The sequence below is a fragment of the Cupressus sempervirens genome, chromosome 4 (genome assembly GCF_028749045.1).
Source record: "Cupressus sempervirens isolate cs-2001-9-10 chromosome 4, ASM2874904v1, whole genome shotgun sequence".
Classification (NCBI taxonomy): domain Eukaryota; kingdom Viridiplantae; phylum Streptophyta; class Pinopsida; order Cupressales; family Cupressaceae; genus Cupressus; species Cupressus sempervirens.
The window spans coordinates 561666495-561690474 of record NC_143121.1 but is presented as its reverse complement, the minus strand read 5'-3'; the positions used below and the strand labels follow the sequence as shown (position 1 = coordinate 561690474).

The window sequence follows — 23980 nt, the reverse complement described above, 5'->3', positions numbered from 1 at the left end:
GATGTCAATATTGATCTAGATATGATCTAATTTCTCTAAAAATATCAATTAGATAAGGATGTCCCATTGCTTTGGCATTATTTGTGATTGTTGCAAATGCGTTATTTTACATTCTAAGCTCTTCAAGGCTTGGGCCTTTTATAAAAAGAATTACTCTACCTAATAATGATGAATTAATTAATGCATAATTTTCCAAACACTTCTTTATTCTTGGATTTTTCAATTGAAACTTTGACAATGTGATGAATGCACATCAATTTGTTTTCTTTTCATTAGGAGCCAAGGTGGCTCCCCCATAAATGAACAATTCTTCGTTGGCATGAAAATTCTCTACAATGGGTCATTGATCATGGTTGGGTATGGTCTAGTCCCACCACCATTGTTAGGTACCAAGGATTATATTTTCTATTAAAGTAGATCCCTTAAATACATTTAGAATTGGATGTATAACAAAATTTAGAGGAAATCAAGTGACAAACTCATTTGTTATCCCTTGTGAGTATAGTACAAGTGGTGCAAAAGGTATTGGCCTCCCATACTATCTATTATGTCTCATTGTGACTTTTTGCAAATTATTAGGTGCACACAATTGATATAATAATGAGGGAATTTTGTGGTCTGTTGGAGTGGTAACAAGAAAATGACATTGTGTGAAATGAGAATGGCATCGCTTACTGAGGAAAGTTGGAGGTTTGGGAATTAGAGATGTGAAAATTCAGGGTGTTTCCTTGGACACTAAGTGAATCTTTAAGGAACTTAAAGGAAATGATCCTTAAGATCCTTATAAGAAATTATATATTGAGATCCCATATTAAAAAAGGTAAATAGTAAAGGGTCGATCTTTCATTGTATGAGATTTTGTTGGGGGGATTTAATTAAATATTTTGGGTGAAACATTTTTTTCTCACTATGGAAAGCACAAAACTAGGTGAAGAGATCTTTATGCTTTAGAGGTTTTGTAGGTGGACCTTCTACTTTCTCATTTCTTGACGAAATTATGGTGGGGGATTAAACAATGAATGAATTTAAACTCTTTCCTTAACTCAAAGTTGTTTATGTAAAAAAATTTAAATGGTAGGATTGTAAATTTTTATGGATGCTTCTACAAAGCCAATCTATAATATATTGAACAAAAAATATTTCTATTATTAAGTGGATCAAGTAGTGTTGGGATTTATCCTGGGAATATTCCAAATGAAACTTTATTCTTGACTTCCTCTGTCATCAACCCCTTGAACCAAAGATTGTTTACTTTAGTTTGTGATTACTACTTAAGAAGACTTTTGTTGGTTCTATATTGTTTTCTACTAGTATAACTCCTTTATCTTGTGCTTTTTGCAATGTGCCTAAATCTAGTGAACACATACTTTTTTTAATATGAATTTATCTCTATGGTCTAGTGTATGTTCGTTGTGTCTCCCATTACTTGGAATGCCCATCCTAGTCTATCACAAATTGAGATTTTAGTTGGGTTTTTTCTTGTTTTGATGCTAAAATAAACAATTTGTATTTTTTTTATAGCTTAGATTTTATATAATCTTCTTTGGAAAAAGGGAAATGATGAAGTAGTCCATGGCAAAAAAAGAGAACTTACTAGGTTTACAATTAAACTAACACACTATACCATTATGTCACAAGTCTTAGTGGTGCTTGAAATCCCCAAGAGTAAGCTCAAGATCTTGATAGGATAAGCATCCTTAATCATTTACGAGTCACATATTTGATCAACTCATTATTTCAATACATACAAAGACATGTTGAACCAGAAAGATTTGAAGATTCTTAATTAGATCAATAAAGACAAGGGCATTCATGTGGAATTTCTTTTCTTTTCTAAAAGGTAGGAGACAAAGAACCCTAATACTTCAAGCTGGGAAGTGGTAGTTTATCTACCATTTAGGGCTTTTGACATGGACTGAACTGGGTGAAGTAAAAACAAAATAGAGTCATAGGATTGAGGATGGCTGATCTAGTAATGCTTTAAATTTAATTTATTTTAAGTTGCTACAATCACTTTTTGTAATTTAATGGAAATGTAAAAGGATATTATCTATTTAAATAAAATTATTATTTTCTTAGGATCATTTGCATTTCATTTTATTTTGCTACTTTACAAGATTGAATCTACAAGTTGATATAGATATACATTTTGATCATCTATCTAAACCATTTCAATAGAAAAAAATCCAACATATTTAGACAAGTGTTCTCTACTTATATTAAAATTTTCATAAAATAATATTATGTTTTCATTGTACTGTAGGTGGTCAAACATACACTCACTTATTTTTTTTCCTATAAAAATAGTATTGGTATATTAAAATTTCAAATCATTACCAAATAGATTAATTTTTTAAAGGAAAATACTAATACCTTAGAAATTATATTTTTTTTTCTACAAATTCTAATCTTGTATATTTTTAAAATAATATTGATATCTTAGTCAATTTTTCATATCAGGTTGTCCAACTCTATTTTTCTTAATTTACATCACTACTTAAAGCCCTAGATTGAATCACCATTATCATGTACATACCATTTATCATCACTATTATGCATCTCAAACCAATCCAAAATCATATATTAAAGTTAATGTTATTCCTTAAATGATTTACCATCCTTATGTTTTTTTATGATGTAGGGTATCAACTTATTCTCCTTTCTATTAAAAAATTGAATACGAATATTAGGATATGTGTTGTATGAATATGATAAGGAGTTGAGAGTGTGAGGTATAAGTAATGTGACCTAAATGACATGGAACTAGTAGATTGAGTGAAGAGGGTAGAATATAAGTATTATTTTTAATGATCAGGGAATAGAATAAAGAGGTTTTTTTGGTGGCGACATTAAAGAAGAGAGGCATGTTCAATTTTTTTTAGGTGCTAGGAATTCATAACACTATAAGGGAAATATTAGTGAAATATGAAGAGGAAAATGAAAAGGAATGGTTATAAATCTTGTCAAGAAGTGGGTCAAGGATAGGGTCAACATCGAGAGTGATTTTAGGAGGTACAAATGTCATTCTATATACTCAAGACCAAAACCAGTAAGAGGCATAGAAAACCAAGCTTGAGTGGGATGGGTTTAACCACCATTCTAAGAAAATGAATGAATTTTTGTACTATACTTTTAAGAGACTCTAATGCATATGGCCTAGTAATGTGAATAATTTATGTTTAAAAATCAGTGTAAACATATGATTGTATACGAGACAATACCTCAAATTTTAATGTTACTTTTTAATATCAAAAACAATTTATGTGTAATATAAAGCATATAACTTGTTTGCATCACTTTTCAAGTGTGTAATATTAGAAGTGATATATTTGTAGTTAGTCCAAGTGTGTGATAAGATAAACATCTGTCTTATGCATCAACTAACAATAGACATCATGAGAAAATTCTTCATCTTCCTCACATGATCTGAGAATTGTAATTTACATTTTCAAACATTCCATTTAAATTTAGCTTATAATCAATATTGGCTTTAAATAAAATCTTCTTTATAAAGGAAGGCAAGGAAAATGATGCTTTGACTGAAAAATTTCAATGTAGCAAGAATCAAAGAATATAATGATATAATTCAGGAAGGAAAAAAATAAAAGCTCTCAAATCTAAAAGAAAATTATAAAATAAACTTCACCAAAAAAATATAAGAAAAAAATTGAAAGGGCTCACCAAAGCTATAAATAAAATAAATTTTCTTTGTTACATCATATACTAGATTAGTAAAATAGGAGGGATAAATAAATGAGCTTAGGACAATTAGTTAAGGTACTGACCATGCATTCGCACTTTCTAAAATGAATATGGAGAGAATATGACAACATCTATGATTGTATTAAGATACAAGGACTTGGTAAACGTGAATCATAGCATGTGTTCATGACATACTCACCTAATACCCCTCACAACTATTTTCACATATAGACCTTTTCTTATAGCCCCCCAAAAAAACACCCTCCGTTTTAAACCCCACATTATGAATTTTTCATTCTAGAACAATAAGTTTGATTGTACTAATTAGATTTTTTAATTTTAGAACCTGTTAAATAATTTGAAGTTGTGCTCTATCATTCTAAAAAGTTTGACAAGCTATTTAATGCTTGTCACGTGTTGTCTTATATGGCCCATTTTTAGATTTCCTGGTTAGACACTAAATCAAATCATGTGGCTCAAGCTTTGATAAAATAAATTTTAATTATTTTTTAGAATAATTTTAATTATCTTGTGGTTCTCCTCATTATTACCTTCAAAACGTGCCCACCCACATTGAAAATAGATTTAATTGCCAAAGTTATGTCTTGTTGCTCAAAAAGTTATAATTCCTAACAAAAAATCATCCATGATTAAAAATGCTCAAAAGATTAAAAATTCTAACTTTCAAAGTTAGAAATGTCATAAAAAATGAGCATTCATAACCCATTTTTCCTTTGTTCTAAGAAGTCAAATTGGTAACCCAAATGTTCATAGAAGTCAAATTCAAAATCAATGAAAGGTTGTTTGTGCTAGAAAACTTAATGGTTTAAAATGCTTCAAAATTGAACATTTCTAACTCACTTTTCTAACGTGCTTAAAAGAGTCATAGACACAACCATAGCTGCTTGAAATGGTCAAACTCAGTGTTATTTTCAGTTTTTAATACTTTAAAAAACCCTTGAAAGGTTGTGTATGCTTGAAAATGGTCGAAGCATTTCTAAATCGGTCCCTCTTCAAGAAGCGGTTATAATTAACACATCCATGTTCATTGTGAGCTGCATTTCTTCAAGATACCATTGTGAATATACAGAGGACACACCATAAAGTTTGATAATGTAGAATGACACCACAGTTATTGTTTTCTTATCAAACTGCGCATAAGAATTTAGCCACATGGACAGAAATGAATGCGGTGATATGCACAAAATGCATTTGTCCAAAATGATTGTGAAACATTCAAAGAAAGTATTTGGGAACAAAGACGATGCATATTAATTGTCTTGTGTGGTCTCATGGAGTCATTCACTATTATGGAGTTCAGTCATCATGGGAGATATCAAAATATGATAAGAATTTTATAAATGTAAACTTTGAAAAGCAAATTCCAGACTCCACTACCAGCATCTTGTAGCCTATGCATTGTTTTATAAACGAGGTGCATACATCCCCAATGGCAATGAAGATAGATAAGCTCGAAATCAATTACGTTTAAGCCAATGCAGAAATCTATAATTGGATGTTATATAGAGCTCGAATGGTGAGAGACGTTCATGAATGCAAAGGGTGCATGTTGAGCAAATTGCCAATCATAAAAGGGAGAATTTGGCTAGAAATTCCCACATTCCACAGATATTGCAAGCATCATGGAGAAATGGAAAATTCCTCCAATATAAAATTGTGATCTTTCAAAGTGAAAAATTCAGTTCAATGCAGATGAGCTATTAATCAAAAGACTTCTTTAGAGATGTTGAAGACACCACTATTATCTCCTTGGCTGCAATTAGGTGGGAAATTCTTGTTTCTTCGTGTAATCTTGTATATAGTAACTTTTGTCACATTTGGGTCAAAGTTAGGAAATTGATTATTTTTTGAACAATATGTAAAGCTCATAACCTTGTTTCAATTTGTGCAAAAATAAGTTAGTTACTAATCTGAAAATTGGTCGTTATCCAATAAATACCTATGAATAAAAGGTTATTTGTAATATAATAGGGGAGGAACTCTTATGAAGGGGAAACTATAGTGAAATTGTCAAAAACTTTAGGCTTGAGAATTGTATTCAAAGCTTTTGAACTTGTATACTTTCAAGAGGACTTTAATGAATGCATTTTAGTTCGTATGTTTAGATATGTTCATTGAATTATCATTACTAATTATTCATATGTTGAGTTGGTAATGCCTTTGTACATTTGAGGAGTCCAATAGTTTCTAGTCCAAGCGACATATGTAATTAATGAAGTGCAAGCAAGCCTTGGTATCCTAATCTGAATGTGATCAGTTAACTCATCTCCTTGTATGTTGGGATTTGATATATTTATTTCATTATTACATTTTCCACTCATTATGTGCTCAAATCCCCTTCGAATTTGCCCTTCATTGTGAAGGTTGGTTAGTATTCGCGTGTCATTAGTTGAGGGTTACATTAATCATCATTTTTAGTTCTATCATGTTTCTTTTTGTACTTTCAGGTGAAAAGTGCACAAAAATCCCAAATACATTGATCATATAGAAAGATTGTAATATGATAGTGATCAGTTATAATCTATTCAACTGTTTGCATAGTTATCGCTATTCACAAAGCGAAAAAGATAATTCACAGTGACAAATCTATTTACAACCAATGCTTTGTTTGTATCTTGAAAACAAATCACCGGTTCATTGCTAATAATAGTGCCAATATAAGTTGATGCAATGTAATGTTGTCGATTGTTTCCAGATTGATCAAATGAATGGACGATGGATAAGGTTTTATCTGTTTACACAAATCTCTAGTATGCAAAATCACACATTTTAGATTCAACTCGACACATAAATACAACTGGTAAGCCTTAATTTGAAGCTTGAACAATGATCTGGAATGGGGAAGAAAAACTGAGGCATCAGATCCGAAATACATTTACATTCTCTTGAGAAAGGAGATTGAAATAATTGTTATTATTATTATATACTTCTAAGAACAGTTTCCCTGGGCATACACAGGGAACCTCATGAGGCCTTGCTTACAGTACTTTCCATCTCCAACTCCACAAGCAAAATAGTATTTTCTGCAGGCCTCCAATTTGAAGGAAAATCCATCTCCTCCCCCTTCATGTTGACCGGCTATAAGTTTTGCTCCTTCAAAATCACAATTCTCAAACTTAATGTCCGTGTCTAGCAAGTACACATCAAATCCCCTTGGATATTTAAACACTGCAAATCAGCCCACACCATCATATCAAACGATCTAAATCAACAATAAAACCTACGTACAATGGGATCAATTTTTCTCAAACTTTCTATTACTCTCTAAAATTTCCTTATAAAAACCTCACACAATAAAATCTAGACTTTCTATTATTGTAGTAATAGATCACACCAACCCAACTACAAAATCTAAACTTTTTAATATTCGAATGATAAATCATAAGGTATGATGATAATGAAAGAAAAAAGAAAATTTCTAAAATATTTGTATACAATGATAAATTCACACACAATCTTATCTATACTGATTTAGATACCCAGATTGTCTTTAGCAGAGAGTCCACCGGGAATGGAGCCAACCCAGTATGTATAGTCAAAGCCAAATGTCCATCCGTTTTTCTCCCCAACAGTAACATTATACGCATGTGTTCTGAAGACGAAGAAGAAGAAGAGCAGAGCATAAATGGGTTTCATAGCTCCGAAGTTTTTTTGTTCATGCGAGAGGGAGATCAGGAGTGGGCATGAATAAAAATGGGGTTTAACTTGTTAGTAAGAAGAAATATATTGTTGAATAGAGCGATATTCAAGGCAGTCTATTGGCGATTGGAGTGAGCGTGGTCAAGGGAGAATCGTAATAGAGATTTTAGAGCATCGTGCTGTATCTGTCTTGCCTATCCATTCAATCATGTTTCTTGGTTGTAGGTGTTCCATCTCCTATTCTTAGTAAACTTTTATAACAGCTTTCCGAACAATTTAACAAACATTGTTGTATGCTTCGTAAAGCACATACTTTTTATTTGACTTTTCTTCCGAGCGATCAGTCAGTTCATAGGAGAGAGCAAAGTGTGGGTGGCCATCCTTAAATTTTCTTATTACCTTTTTATGGAGAATAAAGTGGAGTTCGTTATTTATTGTTTAGTAATAAATAGTAATGTATTAAAATAGATATTATTATTCTCTACGTAAGAAATGATTGAGAATATACTCTTTACGGTCTTGTGAAACTATTTTTTTAATGGTAAAACTAACATTCAATTGATTTTTATTTAAAGATAATTTTTGCTTCATCTAAGCTATTTGTTATGTCTATTAGAATATCATCTATTTTTCATTTGTGAATAGGATCTATCAATGATCCAACATGGGTCCTCATGCTTTCAATCAAATGTCCCATTGTTCAAGTTTTAAATTTCTAAGTGAATAATCCTCTTACTAAATGTACTTGATGCACGAAATAATGTATGAGTTGTCTTTGCACTTGCATTGGTCTAAGTGCATTAATTGTAGACTAATACAAGATTCCATCCAATCTTAATGTTCTTTAACTTTAGTTCTTGGTTCAAAACATTGAACTAACTTTTATAATGACTTTCCTATTAGGGGATAGCAAAGCCTAAAATAATTTAACAACCAATATAGTATACTTTCATACTCTTTAAATGACTTTTCCTCCAAGCAATTAGGCACTTCATAAGAGGAAGCAAAGTGTGGAAGGCACATAAATTTTCTTATTACTTTTCTATGGTGAATGAAATGGAGTTAGTTATTTATTGTTAAATAATAAATAGTATATGTATTAAAAATAGTTATTGTTATTTTCTATGTAAGAAATGATTATGTTAATTAAATGAATGAGAATATATTGTTTACGATCTTGTCAAATTATATTTAAAATGGTAGATCTAATATCAAATTGACTTTTATCTAAATACAAAATTTCCTTCATCTAGGTCATTCTTTAAAACCTATTATAATATTACATATTTTCATTAGTTAATAGGATCCATCATGGATTCAAAACTCATCCCCCATGGTTCCAATTAATTGCCTTGCTATTAAACTTTTAAATATCCAATTGAATAATCCTCCTACAACTTATATAATTTATACATCAAATATTGTAGGAGTTGCCTCAATATTTTCTTGAGTATTCCTTCTACCCTTACATTTTCTATGTCACCTCTAGAAATGATTGGAACTTCTATCTTTAGACTTGCATTGATCTAACCACATTATCTATTAATACAAAATACTCTCCAATCTTAGGGTAAGTGCACAAAGTTGTGGTACCAAAAAGGTGCCACAATTGTTTCTTCTTATCTAAGACATAGTGTGATCATACTATAGCACAACAACGCTATAGTGCGATTACGTTGTTGAAAAAACTTATAAATAAAAAAACTTGAGGGTTTCCCCTCATTTCTCTTTGTTTCTTATATTTTTGGCATCTTCATTCTTAGCTAAGGAGTGTGAATGTGCTATTGCAAGTGATGTTCGACACCAAATTGCACCAAAAATGACTCCACATTGTTAGGAATCACAAGTTGGTGGAAGTGGTATAAAATTTAGCTCTTGTCTTTGCTAAATTTTTTGTTTTTTAATGATTTGTTATTAATTTTATTTAGGTTTCTTTAGTTTTTTTAAAAACTATTGTTTAATTGTTAGGTAATGTAGAAAATGTACCACCTAATGGGTAAGTGCACCAAGTTGTGGTGCAAAAAACATGACACACAAAATGAATTTTTTAAATTCTAAAAGTGTGCATGCACTATAGTGCACACATGCTTTGGCTTGGGCTCCACACATACACATACTTTGGCTTGTGCTCCACAAGACTTAGGCTTGTGGAGCCCAAGCCAAAGCACGTGCATTCTCTAAGGCTTGTGGAGCCCAAGCCAAAGTCCGTGCATGCTTTTTAAAATCCAAACTTTTTATATATGGGCTGCAAACCCATAGCCATTTCATTTTTTTTGGTTTTTTGCATTCTTTCTCCTCAATAGCGCGCATGCAGATTGTAAAACTTGAAGAATTTTCTCACCTGCCTCCTTAAAATATCTCCTCATCACTGAAGATCAAGATCGGGATCACGTAGTATATTTTCTACTCTTGTTTTCACATTGTTTTATATGTTTTTGTATTGTTTTGTAAGTTTTTACATTGTTTTGTAGGTTTTTTCAATTTTTCTTTAAATTTATTTATTTATTTAGAATGTAATTGGTTTCATATCAGGAAATGTGAATAATGAATCACCAAATCCTTAGCCTGATCAACAAAATCAAAATGAAAACCCTCCACAAGATCCAAATCAATACCCTCCACAAGATGAAAATCAAAACCCTCCACAAGAAGAGCAAGAAATTTCGCAACCTCCATCAATGGAAAGACCTCCTTCTGGCACCCAAGACAACATAATGAATGAAATAGAAAGAGGGAAACATGAATTAGAAGCACTCATTGGTAGGTTGAAAGCTTGTGGAAAAACCAATCCTATGAGAGCACAATTGACATCCTCCCTTGAGTTCCTTATGACCCATGTAGCTTATGTTAGTGGTCAGTTGGATACTTAGCATGTTAAGGGGGGTGAAAAAAGAAGATTTTATGCACACAAATTACCCTATAAAGATGTAAGAAAAAAGGAAATAGCAAAAGGTAGCATTTGTGCATTATTTAAAAGGCATGGAGAACAAAACACTATTAAACATATAATTAAAAGGTTCCCCATCCATTGGTGCATATATGATGATATTAGAAATAACTTTTAGGATAAATGGTGGATGGTCTTTGATTCTCCTCTCTGCAATAAACACGAGACTCCAATATATTTCTTAAAGAAATTGTATTGTGAATTTGTCCTTGGGGAGATCTCCAATTATTTTGATATGTTAGAATCTCAAGGTAGAGGTGGGGGGTCATCATTTGAGAGGTCGGGGGCATGTCATGACCCTAATGTAGTTAGGGCACCTATTGTCAAGCCATAGGGTGAGCATGTGATTATTCCTTTAGTTGTGAAGGAACATGTAGAGACCAACACGCTAAGGACTATTAATGCTTTGATGCAAACCCTCATTCATTACACTAATCCATTAGTTGAGGAGGACCCTTCTGTGAGTCATAGTCAAATGTGAACATCATGTGGATCCTTATGCACATTTGGCAATTATGTTGGAGATAGTATGGATGATGGGATAATTATTGATGAGTTCCTAAGTGACACATTTGGCATTGACACATAGGTAAATTACAATTATAATAAAATAATTTGATCACATTCCGTATGTATAGTGAATGACTAATTAATTAGCATGTATTGACAGTGTTCAAAATTTAGGGTAAGAGTGTTGATGGCCCTAGTACAGATTCCTCGGCACCATTTTACATCCCTTCGATGAGTCGAGAGGTATGTATCGATTTAATCATTTAAATTAATACATATATTTATTAAGTAATCATATGAAGGATTGAAAAAAAATTTATCCATGTGCATTAGTTCTCTACTAGACCATCGACATTCACAAGGGACTCTGAGCCTAGACATGATACAAGCTTCATAGAGGTACATTTGTTTCATGTTAATTTAATTCATTTGATTATATTTGTTTCATGTTTCATGTTACATATAAATTTTATTATATGACATGCAATTTTTGACATTTGAGACTCCTCCTCATCTTCACCAGTCCATCGATCATGGAGTTGTTGCCATGATGGCTAGTTTAGAGCCATTGACCAAGGTATGAAAGAATTTTCTTAATTTTAGTTTCCATTTCTAATAGTTAGTATTGAAATTTCAAATGCTATTTATAAGTGATTATATTGATTGAATTGTTGTAGGGCCTTATTACACCTGATCATCCGTGAGCCTTTAAGGTGGACGTATAGAGTGACTATTTGATGGCGGTAAGAATATAATTAATTTTTTGTGTACATATATTTTATTTCATTTTATAATAATTATTGATTCATATCTACTTTGTTTGTATCAGCTACAGTTAGAGAAGAGCCTAAATAAGAGGATGAGTGAGCTTGTGAGGAAGACCCCATCATCCCCATCATCTCCCTCCACACAATGACTAAAGACCTCTAGGGATTTGTTTCCTTCCCCTCGTGGGAAGGAAAAGATATATAGATAGACACACATGTATAGGCATTAGTGGACATATATGTTAGATTTTATGTTAGTGATCATATTCGATATACATTTGATGTATATATGACATTGTATATTTGATGTATGACATATATTTGATGCATGACATTATTAGACTTATGAAATTATTAGTTAATAAATGATATGTTTGTTCATGTATGGCATTATTTGTTATCGTAATATATTATATGTTTCTTAATGTATGAAATTATTGGTTATCATACTATATTATATGTTTGTTCATATATGACATTATTGGTTATCATAATATATATCTTGTTTCTCTTGTTTACATTTTAAGTACATTTCATGTATTTCATTTTAATATAATTTGCATCCAAAATGATGCATAATGCTCACACCAAAAGCTAGTGGATTCCCAACAAGAACACTTTTAAGGACAACTACATTTCCCACCTTCCTAAGTGTCTTCAAAGACTCTTTCCAAATTGGTTACAACATTGAACAAACTTCTACCCAACTTCACAAAACTACTTGATCACTTTCGCTATTCAAGACTTGGGAAGCAATAAGGGAAAAATGAGCAAATTTGAGAAATGGATCATAATCAACTTCTTGCTTCAAACTAACACCTTAGAAATTTCAAGGAACACCTAATAACTATCTCACAAACTTCATTCTATCATCTATTCCATCCTTCCAAGAGATTCTTCAACATCCTATGATTTTATTTTCTTTGCAACAACATGTAATTTGCTGATTTTTGGCCAACTCTTCACAAAGGGAAGTGACTACGTTGCAAACCCATGAAATGGCTATTAAGACAACCAAGAAGATCCTTAACATCTTCCACTAACTCCATTCAGTGATAACATATAGCTAAAGAGGTGTTTCATTCTGACAAAGTATGGGTTTGTTGTTCTAAACAAGAAGTAATGATATTTGACAATAACTCAATGATCCTATATACAAGTTTAACATCAGCAATGATTCCTTGCCATATAAAAAGAACTTAATAATCAACAATACCCTATGCCTCCTCTAAATTCATAAAGGGTATTTTCATTATTTGACATCAATTCCAACCAATTACTAGTTAGTTTGATTAGTTACAAGGTTAATTTCAATGCTTTTGAAAAAATTGCTAAAATTGCCAAAAAGTTGTTAGCAACTTTTATTGCAAAATGCAATTTTTGCACTAACTCTTCCTAGAACTTAAGAAAGTGGTTTTTGGTAACACATAGGACCTATATAAGATGTAATGAGTCTCAAAACACTTATTGAGTTAACTTATTAACAAATATATATATATATATATATATATATATATATATATATATATATATATATATATATATATATATATATATATATATATATATATATATATATATATATATATATATATATATATATATATAGGACTAAGGCAACTTGGGTTTATAGGTGACCTCAATTTGCTTGAGCTTACAAGAAAGGATTATCTTATTACCATAAAAAAAAATAACATATTCAAAATAAGGTGTATGATCACCCCTTTACCTTATATCATGAGTCTCCATCATGGGATGAGATGACATATTCAGTTGCCACCTAGGTGTCGTGCACCACAAGTTTCAGCATCACCCTAGACGGGGTTGCAAAACTAAAGAAAAATCCAATCTCCAAAAATAGATAGAGGTTATTTAAGGTCTCTACAACACAATCTTGTAACACCCAAAATCACATCCATACCTTGCATGAGCTCTGAGATGTGCCCCATCAAAGATCACTACCCTATGGCATTTAGTGACTCTTAGGGACAATTCAATTCGACATGCCTGAGAATATTCAAGCATTCAATAGGATAGGAGGAGCTTGGGGATAGGCTTACCTAGCTACCCAAAGCTTAAAAAATAGACAGTTTGATCCCACGATGAATGATGAGAGAGATTCAACTATTGGAAACTTTGTACTGGCCAACACTACTAGTTTCAGCATCACTTGAGATGGGGCCACAAAATTTAAATGGAATCAAATCTCCAAAAAAGAGAGAGATTTTATTGTAGGTCTCTACAACACAGTCCCATAGCACCTAGAATCACATTGATACCTTGCACGAGCTCCGAGATATGCCCCGTCAAAGATTGTTGCCCTATGGCATTTAGTGACTCTTAGGAAAATTCAATTTGGCATGTCCAAGAATGTTCGAGTGCTCAATAGGATGGGAAGAGCTTGGAGCTAAGGTTTACCTAGCCACTCGAAGCTAACAGAATAGACAGTTTGATCCCATGATGAACAGTGAGAGAGATTCGACAGTTAGCAACTTTGTACTAGCCAACACAAGAAGTTTCATCATCACCTAATATGGGGCCACAAAATCTAAATAGAATCAAATCTCCAAAAAGAAAAAGAGTTTATTGTAGGTCTCTGCAACATAGTCATATAGCACCTAGAATCACATCCATACCTTGCATGAGCTCTGAGATATGCCTTGTCAAAGATCACTACCCTATGGCATTGAGTGACCCTTAGGGACGATTCAATTCTGCATGCTCGAGAATGTTCAAGCACTCAATAGGATGGGAGGAGCTTAGGGCTAGGGTTTATCCAGTCACCAGGAGCTAATAGAATAGACAATTTGATCCCACGATGAATGATGAGAGAGATTCAATAATTAGCAACTTTGTGTTGGCCAACACTACAAGTTTCAGCATCACCTAAGATGGGGCTGTGAAATCTAAATGGAATTGGATCTCCAAAAAGTGAGAGAGGTTATTGTAGGTCTCTACAAAATAGTCTTATAGCACCTAGAATCGCATCCATACCTCACATGAGCTCTAAGATATCCCCTGTAAAAGATCACTACCCTATGGCATTTAGTAACTCTTAGGGTCGAATCAGTTCAGTGTACCTAAGAACGTTCAAGCACTCAACAAGATGGGAGAAGATTGGGGCTAGGGTTTACCCAACCACTCAAAGCTAATAGTATAGATAGTTTGATCCCACAATGAACGGTGAGAGAGATTTGGGAATTGGCAATTTTGTACTAGCCAACACTACAAGTTTAAGCATCGCCCAAGATGGGGCTACAAAATCTAAACAGAATTGGATCTCCAAAAAGTGAGAGAGTTTATTTTAGATCTCCACAAAATGGTCCTATAGCACTTGGAATCACATCCATACCTCACACAAACTCTGATATATGCATCATCAAAGATCACTGCCCTATGGCATTTAGTGACTCTTAGGGTCAATTCAGTTCGGCGTGGTTGAGAATGTTCAAGTGCTTAGTAAGATGGGAGGAGCTTGGGGATAGGGTTTACTTGGCCACTTAGAGCTAATGAAATAGATAGTTTGATCCCACAATAAATGGTGAGAGAGATTTGATAGTTGGCAACTTTGTACTGGCCAACACTACAAGTTTAAGCATCACATGAGATGGGACCACAAAATCTAAATGGAATCAAATCTCCATAAAGATAGAGAGTTTATTGTAGGTCTCCACAACATGGTCCTGTAGCACCTAGAATCATATCCATACCTCACACAAGCTCTGAGATATGCCCCATCAAAGATTGCTACTATATGGCATTTAGTGACACTTAGAGTCAATTTCGTTTAGCATGCTCGAGAATGTTCAAGTGCTCAATGGGGTGGGAGGAGCTTGGGACTAGGGTTTACTTGGCCACCCAAAACTAATAGAATAGATAGTTTTATCCCACGATGAATAGTGAGAGATATATGAGCAAGATATGTATGCCTAGGCCACTTTGTGCAAGATATGAGCAAAAGTTGCTAATTAAGAAAATTTGGGTCTATTTGAGTTTTTGCTCAGGAAAGCCTAGGATTAGGTGTTTTTAGTTGTTTATTATTAGGTTGGAACCTTTTCCAAGTCCTAGAAATGAATTCTAGTGAACTTTGCAAAAGTTATAAAAGTTTCTTAAAAATGCAAATCTGACTAGAAACCTTCTAACCTTCAAAAATATGTTTCCCATGCTCATATACCTGAGCATGGATAGTTACGACTTCCCAAACTTCCATTTGCAAATTTTTGCAAAAATTGCAAAAGTTGCTCAAACAACTTTTTGAGCAACATTGCAACTTTTGAGCAATTTTTGCTCTTTACATATTTAGGTCAAATGGGTCCATCTAGGACTATTCTAGGACCCTAGTTAAGATTCCTAGGATCTATTAGGTAACCAAATACCTTATTTTCCCATGAATATTCAAAGGTGATGAATAAGAAATTAGCTACCAGGTACAAATATTTTAAAGACATTGAAAACAATATATATTATTCTTTCAAGATAAATGAGGTACCGATTCTAAAAATAAGATTGAAATGATTCCCATTAGTGGCATGGCCAAGAAATACCTTTTTAATAAAGTGACCAACAATAGGCCCGACACTCCATGCCTTCTCATTCCTACAAAGGAAAGCTTAATATACAGAGGAATTACAACTACATCTATTAAATATACAGAGGAAGATATAGAAAACTTGCTTAATAGAGAGGTTAATCTAACATTTCAAAAGAAAATGGTTATCTTGGTGCCATCTGGGGTATGCCAATTACTTAGGATGAAGAGACAAAACCTACAGGTATTGGGAAATGTACACAGACACAAAATTTTTAGATAGAGAAGTAACAAGTGCTATAGAATTATCCATGGAGCAATGTGAAGTGAAGCCTCAAATTGGCTCATTAGTAGGCAAAGAATCCGGTCACACACTTCATTTTAGCACTACAAATATTTCAATTAGAAATTCCTATTCATCAATGGCCTTACATTTATAGGACTTGGGAAACTAGGATACTCAAGCTAGGCATGATTCCTCAAAGTTCTCATCGAAACATATTAATGATCTTAATAGAACAAAAAAAAGCTCATTGCCACCTTTAAATGGAGACTTGAGTTTAAATGGAGATTGTTAGTTCCCAAACATGTCCTAGTCAAGTAGATGAACAAGATGTTTCTTGAGTAAACAAATACTAGTTTATTAAGGTATCTTCATGATCCCACTTGCATTCAGTTACTATTTTTTGAGTGGCTAGCTAGCTCCTTCAGTCTGGGATTTTTGTAATATATAATGTCCTCATACAAGTACATGCCATTTTTTCTAAACATTTTTTATTGTAAAAGATTAGTGACCAATATCTATAATGTCCATTTTGGGGACTAAAGAATATAACTATTAAAATTAAAAAGCTTCCATGTTGTTTTAATCGACATTATGTGCAATATCATTTTGCTATTATGATTTGGTCAATAATACTATATACATATCTAAGAATGATTTGATTCATATATACATATCTGGTTCTTAATTTTCTGACTATTATGAATGACTTATTGCCTTTGGTTTGGAAAAATCTTTGTTATATACAATGCTCAATATTGGTATTCCTTTATATTTTTTGTTGGTTAATGTTCATATATGCATATATACCCTTCAATGATGTTCCTTTTCTTTATTGGATGTAGATGCACTTGCTTTAGATTCTCAGAATGACTATTTATTACCTATTGGAGGGTTGTGTCTCTTTGGCATCCCATAAAGAGTAGCATCTCTTCCTTGCATCTCTCTCTCTCTCTCTCTCTCTATATATATATATATATATATATATATATATATATATATTCTTGAAATCTAATGAACCAATTGTATCTACTCTACATTTTAATGTCTTAAGTATTGCCTCGTGGTCTGACTTATGAACTTTCCAAAGAGTCTTATTATGTGTTTTTCCACCATATTTTATCAAGTAGACATTTGATGCAACAACAAGGTTCGAATAATGCAAAATCTTCCTCTTTGTTTGCCAATCCTTGAATAACCACAAGTTAGGATTTTTCATAGAATATCATCTAAGCCATGTGTCGGTTACAACCACCACACTGATATGGTACTCCAAACCTTCACCATCTATAACCGAGTGATCCAATTTTTGTTTGGCTTGGACACAATGACACAAATAATAATATGTCCCTTCTTCATTTTCCTTAGGTACAATAATAACAAAACATGGCCTGCAATGATAAATGTACAAAATGCAGTCATTAATTCAGAAAATATTTAAGTAAATGTTATAAAATTACATATTGAGATTACAAAGATATATATATATATATATATATATATATATACACATAATACCAAGTTGCACTAGATCAGACAAGCAGTCAAAGTCAATGGAAAAATCTATCTCTACCATTTCTAGTGCTTATGGGGGATGATAGGTCTCAGTTGGGTCCAAAACCTATATATCCCATTTGTCCACCCATTCAGTCGACTTACACTTATCCCAATTTTTCTCTACACATGATGGACAATAGCATGCCATTTTTTGTATGTGGATACTCCATGAACCTACATCAAAGCTTCTAAAAGAGTGCAACTCACTTGATCCTATTAGTGCGCAACAATCCTCATATGGTGCAATGTTAGTATTATGTATCAACCAAAAAAATTATCTATGAACTATAGACTCACCTTCCTTACCTGGACCCATTGTAGTATTACACCACTGAACAATCAATTTTGCATCTGTCAATATAGCTCCATCTTTGTACTTTATTTCTTCAAAATTTTGATGCATGTTCTTGCACCATCATGCTCTCCCTTTCCATGACTAATCTTTTTGAAATTCCATATATATTGAATTCTAGACAACTTGTGCATCTTTCTCAACCAATAGAACATCCGTGCATTCTTGAATTGAGATGTGCAATTGTCTAACCAAATAATGTGCTAACGATATGGTATGCCCCTGCTAGCCAAATCTCCATAAAATAGTTGAAAAAAATCATGTGCAAACTTTGTAGAATGTGATCGATCATCGCTGATGTAAAAATGGTACTCCCTCAAAATCTTCCCATCATCCTCTGTACTTGTAGTTGAATGCATGAATGTTATGTGAAAAAATATGGAAACTTGTTGAGAAGTATAATACTTTTCTTGCACCTCATTTTGTGGTTGTAGTGTGTAGTTCTCTACAAAGTCTATAATTGAAACAATGGTATTTATTGGAAACATATCCTTGCACAACTTGAATTGTAAACCTAACCATCAAGCTCTATGTGTAAGCCTTGCATACTCGTAAATAATCTTTTCACAAAAAATATTCATGAACTCATACACTAGAATCTTTTCAATGACTAAATCACATCTTTTACCCTGTTTCCCATCTTTTAGACCATATGTCACTGTCTTATATTTTTTGTAATCTATTATTTCATTTCCAATTGTATGTGTACTATCCATATGTTCACAAGTTGATAAAAGTTGCAAAGAACCACAATATAAGCATGTACCATCCAAGTATGATGTCTTGTAAAATTTTTGGCAACCCCCTATTTCATATAAAATGTTGGATATGAATTCCCTTGAAGATCTAGGTGGCTCATTCATGTCACAATCCTACAAAACAAACTTAGAATGCAACAACACATATATATGCCTAAGAACATCAAAATGGTTAGAAAATTCAATATGTATCCTACAACAACAAGTTATGCATGTGTGATTTATCTTCACATAAAAAGGTTTACCCATGTCAAACTTATTCAAATTTGAGGATACATACCAATAAATTTTGGAAAAAATTGTGTCTGAGTTGAGTCCAAAAATTGTTTCACATGTGGATTGCAATTTTGGCTACCAATCCTCCTTCTTAAAACATCTCTTTGATTAGGGGGAACACGTGTGTTATTTGTCCAAAAATCTTTGATCAATGATTTCAAAGCTTCACTAATTTCTTTATCCTTTTGCAGTGGTCTACTGCTAAATGTCCATAACTCATTTTTTGTTGGATCTTCCAATCTCTCATGCCTTAGCATGGCTCTCCTTAGAGTACCTCTACCAATTTTCAATGTTTTGTTTGTCTTTCTCATGAGTGAAGCTTTCTACATTTGGGTACTTACTATTATTGATGTAAGTACTCATCTTGTGATATTACTATCTTTGGTGTGTGATTTAGAACCAACTTTGTCATAAGCACTCGTTAGATTCTTTACAATGCTTTTTTCATTTGAATCATCCATCATTTTTAACCCAAGAATCTTCATGATAGGCCTAAATTTCAAAAAATTTATCATTTTAACAAATAATTGGCCTTTATTTGTAATATTTAATTCTTCAAAGAATAATCTCCATATATGAGTATCTTTTCTTTGACAAGTATGCTTGCCAATCTTGTTAGGCATTGATTTCAAAATGTTAGTATCAATATTGATCAAATATTTTGGTCTTCTAAAATGAATTCTAGAAAGTGTTATAATCTCTTCCATTCACTCAACATTTTGAACATCAACATAAGGTTGAGTGGTTTGCGTACCTTGAATAGAAGATTATGTGTCTTGGCAATAAGATGCAAAATATGGAATATCACCTACTTGATATGTTGGTGTTGTGCCTTCAACATGACATGATGGATTGTGTACATCATCCGATGTACAAATTAGTTTCTCTTCAACATGAGATGATGATATGACTCCAACATTGGAAGATGGTGTAGCTTCACAATTCAATTGTCTTCTTGAGCATAACAGTCTCATTTGTTCTTTTTGTCTTTCCAATTCTTTCTTTTTGTTTCTTTGTATTGGTGGTTCTTGTTCCTCTTGGAAAGACAATTCTTCATTATTGCTTTACAATTTTCTTTGTTTGTGTAGTAGTTTCATTTTATCTCTTTTAATTGCCAAATCTCTCTCCTCCTCTTCTATTGTTTGAGTTCTTGGTTTCTTCCTTGGCATGATGATGATTTCTATATGTCAAATTATTCAAACATCTGAATTACATACAATTTGTAACTTACAAATCATTCAAATACATATATACAAAGTATAATTATTTCAATGAAACACAATATATATTAAATAACTAGTCAAATTTCTAACCATTTCCAAATAAAAATACATTCAAACATACAAATTTCAATGAATTCACTTTATATTAAACAACTTGTCAAATTATAATCAAATTTGTTTGTATATAGTAACAGAAAATATTTAAAAAGGACTACACTAACCTTTTCTATAGAAAGAATATTCAAAAAGCCTTCAAATAGTGTATCCAATGATTGAAATTGGTGTTTTCTAGCTTCAAATAGTGTATCCAATGACGAATATGGTGTTTACTAACTTCCAATAGCATGAAACCTATGTTTTCTATCAGAACAATAGAACACACAATAGACAAAAAATAGAATATGGATTAGTAGGGACCCAAACTTTCATTATAACCATTTTTTGGTGTTTTCATATAGTGCATATGCAGTATAGCAAGTATTCCCTCTAAAGCACATGTACACTATCACACTATGTGAAAAATCTATCTCTCCCTATCCCACCCTCTCCCATCCCCTACTCTCTCTCTCCCTCTCCCACCCCTACTCTCTCTTTCCCATCCCCTACTCTCTCTCACACATTATCATCCCATTCTCTCTCTCTCTCTCTCTCTCTCTCTCTCTCTCTCTCTCTCTCTCTCTCTCACCCTCTCCCACTCCCTCTCCCACCACCTACTCTCTCTCCCATCCCCTACTCTCTCTCTCATTCTCCCATCCCTACTCTCTCTCTCAGTCTCTCTCCCATCCCCTACTCTCTCTCATTCTCCCACCCCCTACTCTCTCTCTCACTCTCTCCCATCCCCTACTCTCTCTCTCCCCCACTCCCTAATCTCTCTCTCTCACACACACACTCCCATCCCCCTTGCTTGCTCTCTCTCTCTCTCTCTCTCTCTCTCTCTCTCTCTCTCTCTCTCCCTCCCTCTCCCACTCCCTCTCCTACCGCCTACTCTCTCTCTCCCATCCCCTACTCTCTCTCTCTCTTACACACACTCCCATCCCCCCCTCTCTCTCTCCCCCTCTCCCTCTCCCACTCCCTCTTCCACCACCTACTCTCTCTCTCTCCCTCTCTCCCATTCCCTACTCTCTCTCTCTCTCTTACACACACACACACACAAACTCCCATCCCACCCTCTCCCTCAATCTCTCACTCTCCTTCTCTCACTCACTGTCCCACCACCTACTCGCTCTCCCATCCCCTACTCTCTCTCTTATTCTCCCACCCCCTACTCTCTATCTCTGTCTCTCTCTTCTATCCCTTACTCTCTCTTTCCCACCCCTACTCTCTCTCTATCTTGATGTCCCTCTCCCACTCCCTCTCCCACTGCCTACTCTCTCTCTCTCTCTCTCCCATCTCCTACTCTCTCTCTCTGCTACCCCTACTCTATCCCACTACCTACTCTCTCTCACTCTCTCTCTCCCATCCCCTACTCTCTCTCTCTCTCTCTCTCTCTCTCTCTTATCTCCCATCCCCTACTCTCTCTCTCTCTCACAATCCCTTCCCCCCCTCTCTCTCTCACACACACACACTCACCCTCTCCCACTCACTCTCCCATCGCCTACTCTCTCTCTCTCTCTCTCTCCCATCCCTTACTCTCTCTCTCTCTCATTCTCTCACCTCCTACTCTCTCTCTCCCCCATCCCCTACTCTCTCTCTCCCACCCTCTACTCTCTCTCTCTCTCTCTCTCTCGCCCCCTCCCCCTCTCTCTCTCCCACCACTTACTCTCTCTCACACAATCTCTCTCCCATCCCCCACTCTCTCTCTATCTCTCTCTCTCTTACTCTCTCTCTCCCATCCCCTACTCTCTTTATCTCTCTCCCAACCTTACTTTCTCTCCCTCTCTACTCTCTCTCCCATCCCCTACTCACTCTCTCTCACATCCTCTACTCTCTCTAACACCCCTACTCTCTCTCTCTCTCACACACTCTCTCTCCCATCCCCTAGTCTCTCTCTCTCTCACTCCCATCCCCCTCTCTCTCACTATTCTCTCTTACTCCCTCTCTCTTCTCTCCCATCCCCTACTCTCTCTCTCACTCCTATCCCCTACTCTCTCTTCCACCCCCTACTCTCTCTCTCTCACTCTCTCTCCCCCATCCCCTACTCTCACTCACACACACACTCCCATCCCTCTCCCTCTCTCTCTTCTCTCCCATCCCCTACTCTCTCTCTCTGATCCCTACTCTCTCTCTCTCTCACATAGTCATCCCCTTCTCTCTCCCATCCCCTACTCTCTCTCTTCCACCCCCTACTCTCTCCCTTTCTCTCCCCCATCCCCTACTCTCTCTCTCTCTCTCCCACCCTCTACTCTTTCTACCTCTCCCATCACCTACTCTCTCTCTCTCTCTCTCTCTCTCTCTCTCTCTCTCTCTCTCTCTCCCCCTTGTCCCTCTCTCCCTATCCCACCTTCTCTAATCCCCCACTCTCTCTCTCCCTATCCCACCTCCTACTCTCTCCCCATCTTCTAATCTCTCTCATTCTCTACCCTCTTTGCCTCTCTCCTTCCCTCTCTATAAAAATTTAGGCTTCAAGAGTGCGTGTGCACTAAAGATCATATGTGCTATGAAAGCCTAAATTTAAAAATGCTTTAACTAGCACATGCACGCTATTGAGCACATGTGCTATTTAAAGATTTAGATTCTACCAAGCCTAAGACTTGGTTTTTCCTTGGGGATCCAACCCAAAGGTTTGGAGTCTCTAAACTGGTCTAAGACATGTTTTGCTGCAAACATACAAAAAATGATTGATTTTTTGTGTGTGCTCTCCTTCAAGTTTCCTCATGGTTGAGCATCAATAAAATCAGGTTGCATGACATTGTAGGTCTCTATGTTAGCTATATAGTCATATAATTTATTTTTTATTTGAACTATTTCAAGCCTTTCAACTATAATTTCTTTCGAATGTATGTCCATTTTCTAAAAACTAAAGTGTACTAATTGGGTTGTAGATTTTAGCTCGTTCATTACATTTTGCAACAACTTAGTTTTTTAGAAACTAGACTCCATTCTATACAGTTTGAAAAAAAAAGTTTTTATTTTAGATTAGTTTTCAATCATCTTTAGGGAAAGCACACTAATATTTCAAATTTTTTGGGATGTGTCCAATTAAAAAATCTATTAAAAAAATACACATTATAAAATTACCCAAAAATTTTGGGATAAACTACATAGTGTTAAGTAACTTTTGACCAGAGCGATTAAAGAATTTTAAAAGAAAAGTTAAAATTTTAGGAGGGCCACACTTTACATTGTGTTATGTTTTTTTTGAATAAATAGTACCACTTTCTGTGGCCTCTTTTTTGAGGACCTAAAGTAAACCATTTTGAAAAAAAATTAATAGTTTAGAAACTAGAATCAAAGGACTACTACTTTTGTTTTTGTCAT

The 23980-nt window shown here is 34.2% G+C and overlaps 1 protein-coding gene across 2 annotated transcripts; it reads right to left on the bottom strand.

Annotated features, from left to right (window-relative positions):
• Positions 1-6385: 6385 nt before the first annotated feature.
• Positions 6386-7398, bottom strand: LOC149562436 (blue copper protein 1b-like). Of its 2 annotated transcripts, none has more exons than XM_089823882.1 (2): positions 7203-7398; positions 6386-6891 (listed from the first exon to the last, which is right to left on the bottom strand). In XM_089823882.1, exons 1-2 carry the CDS (start codon positions 7357-7359, stop codon positions 6653-6655), a joined length of 396 nt encoding a protein of 131 aa, XP_089680008.1. In that variant the 5' UTR covers positions 7360-7398; the 3' UTR covers positions 6386-6652. The 2 variants fall into 2 exon arrangements, with proteins under 2 accessions (XP_089680008.1, XP_089680009.1); XM_089823883.1 differs by having other exon boundaries at positions 6386-6816.
• Positions 7399-23980: the final 16582 nt, after the last annotated feature.

What these genes read in the sequence shown, in the direction of transcription:
- LOC149562436 (XM_089823882.1), bottom strand. Translation starts at nt 7,359, where the DNA reads ATGAAACCCATTTATGCTCTGCTCTTCTTCTTCTTCGTCTTCAGAACA. An exon ending in CTCTGCTAAAGACAATCTGG is followed by an intron (nt 6,892 to 7,202) that starts GTATCTAAATCA and finishes GCTGATTTGCAG; the next exon opens with TGTTTAAATATCCAAGGGGA.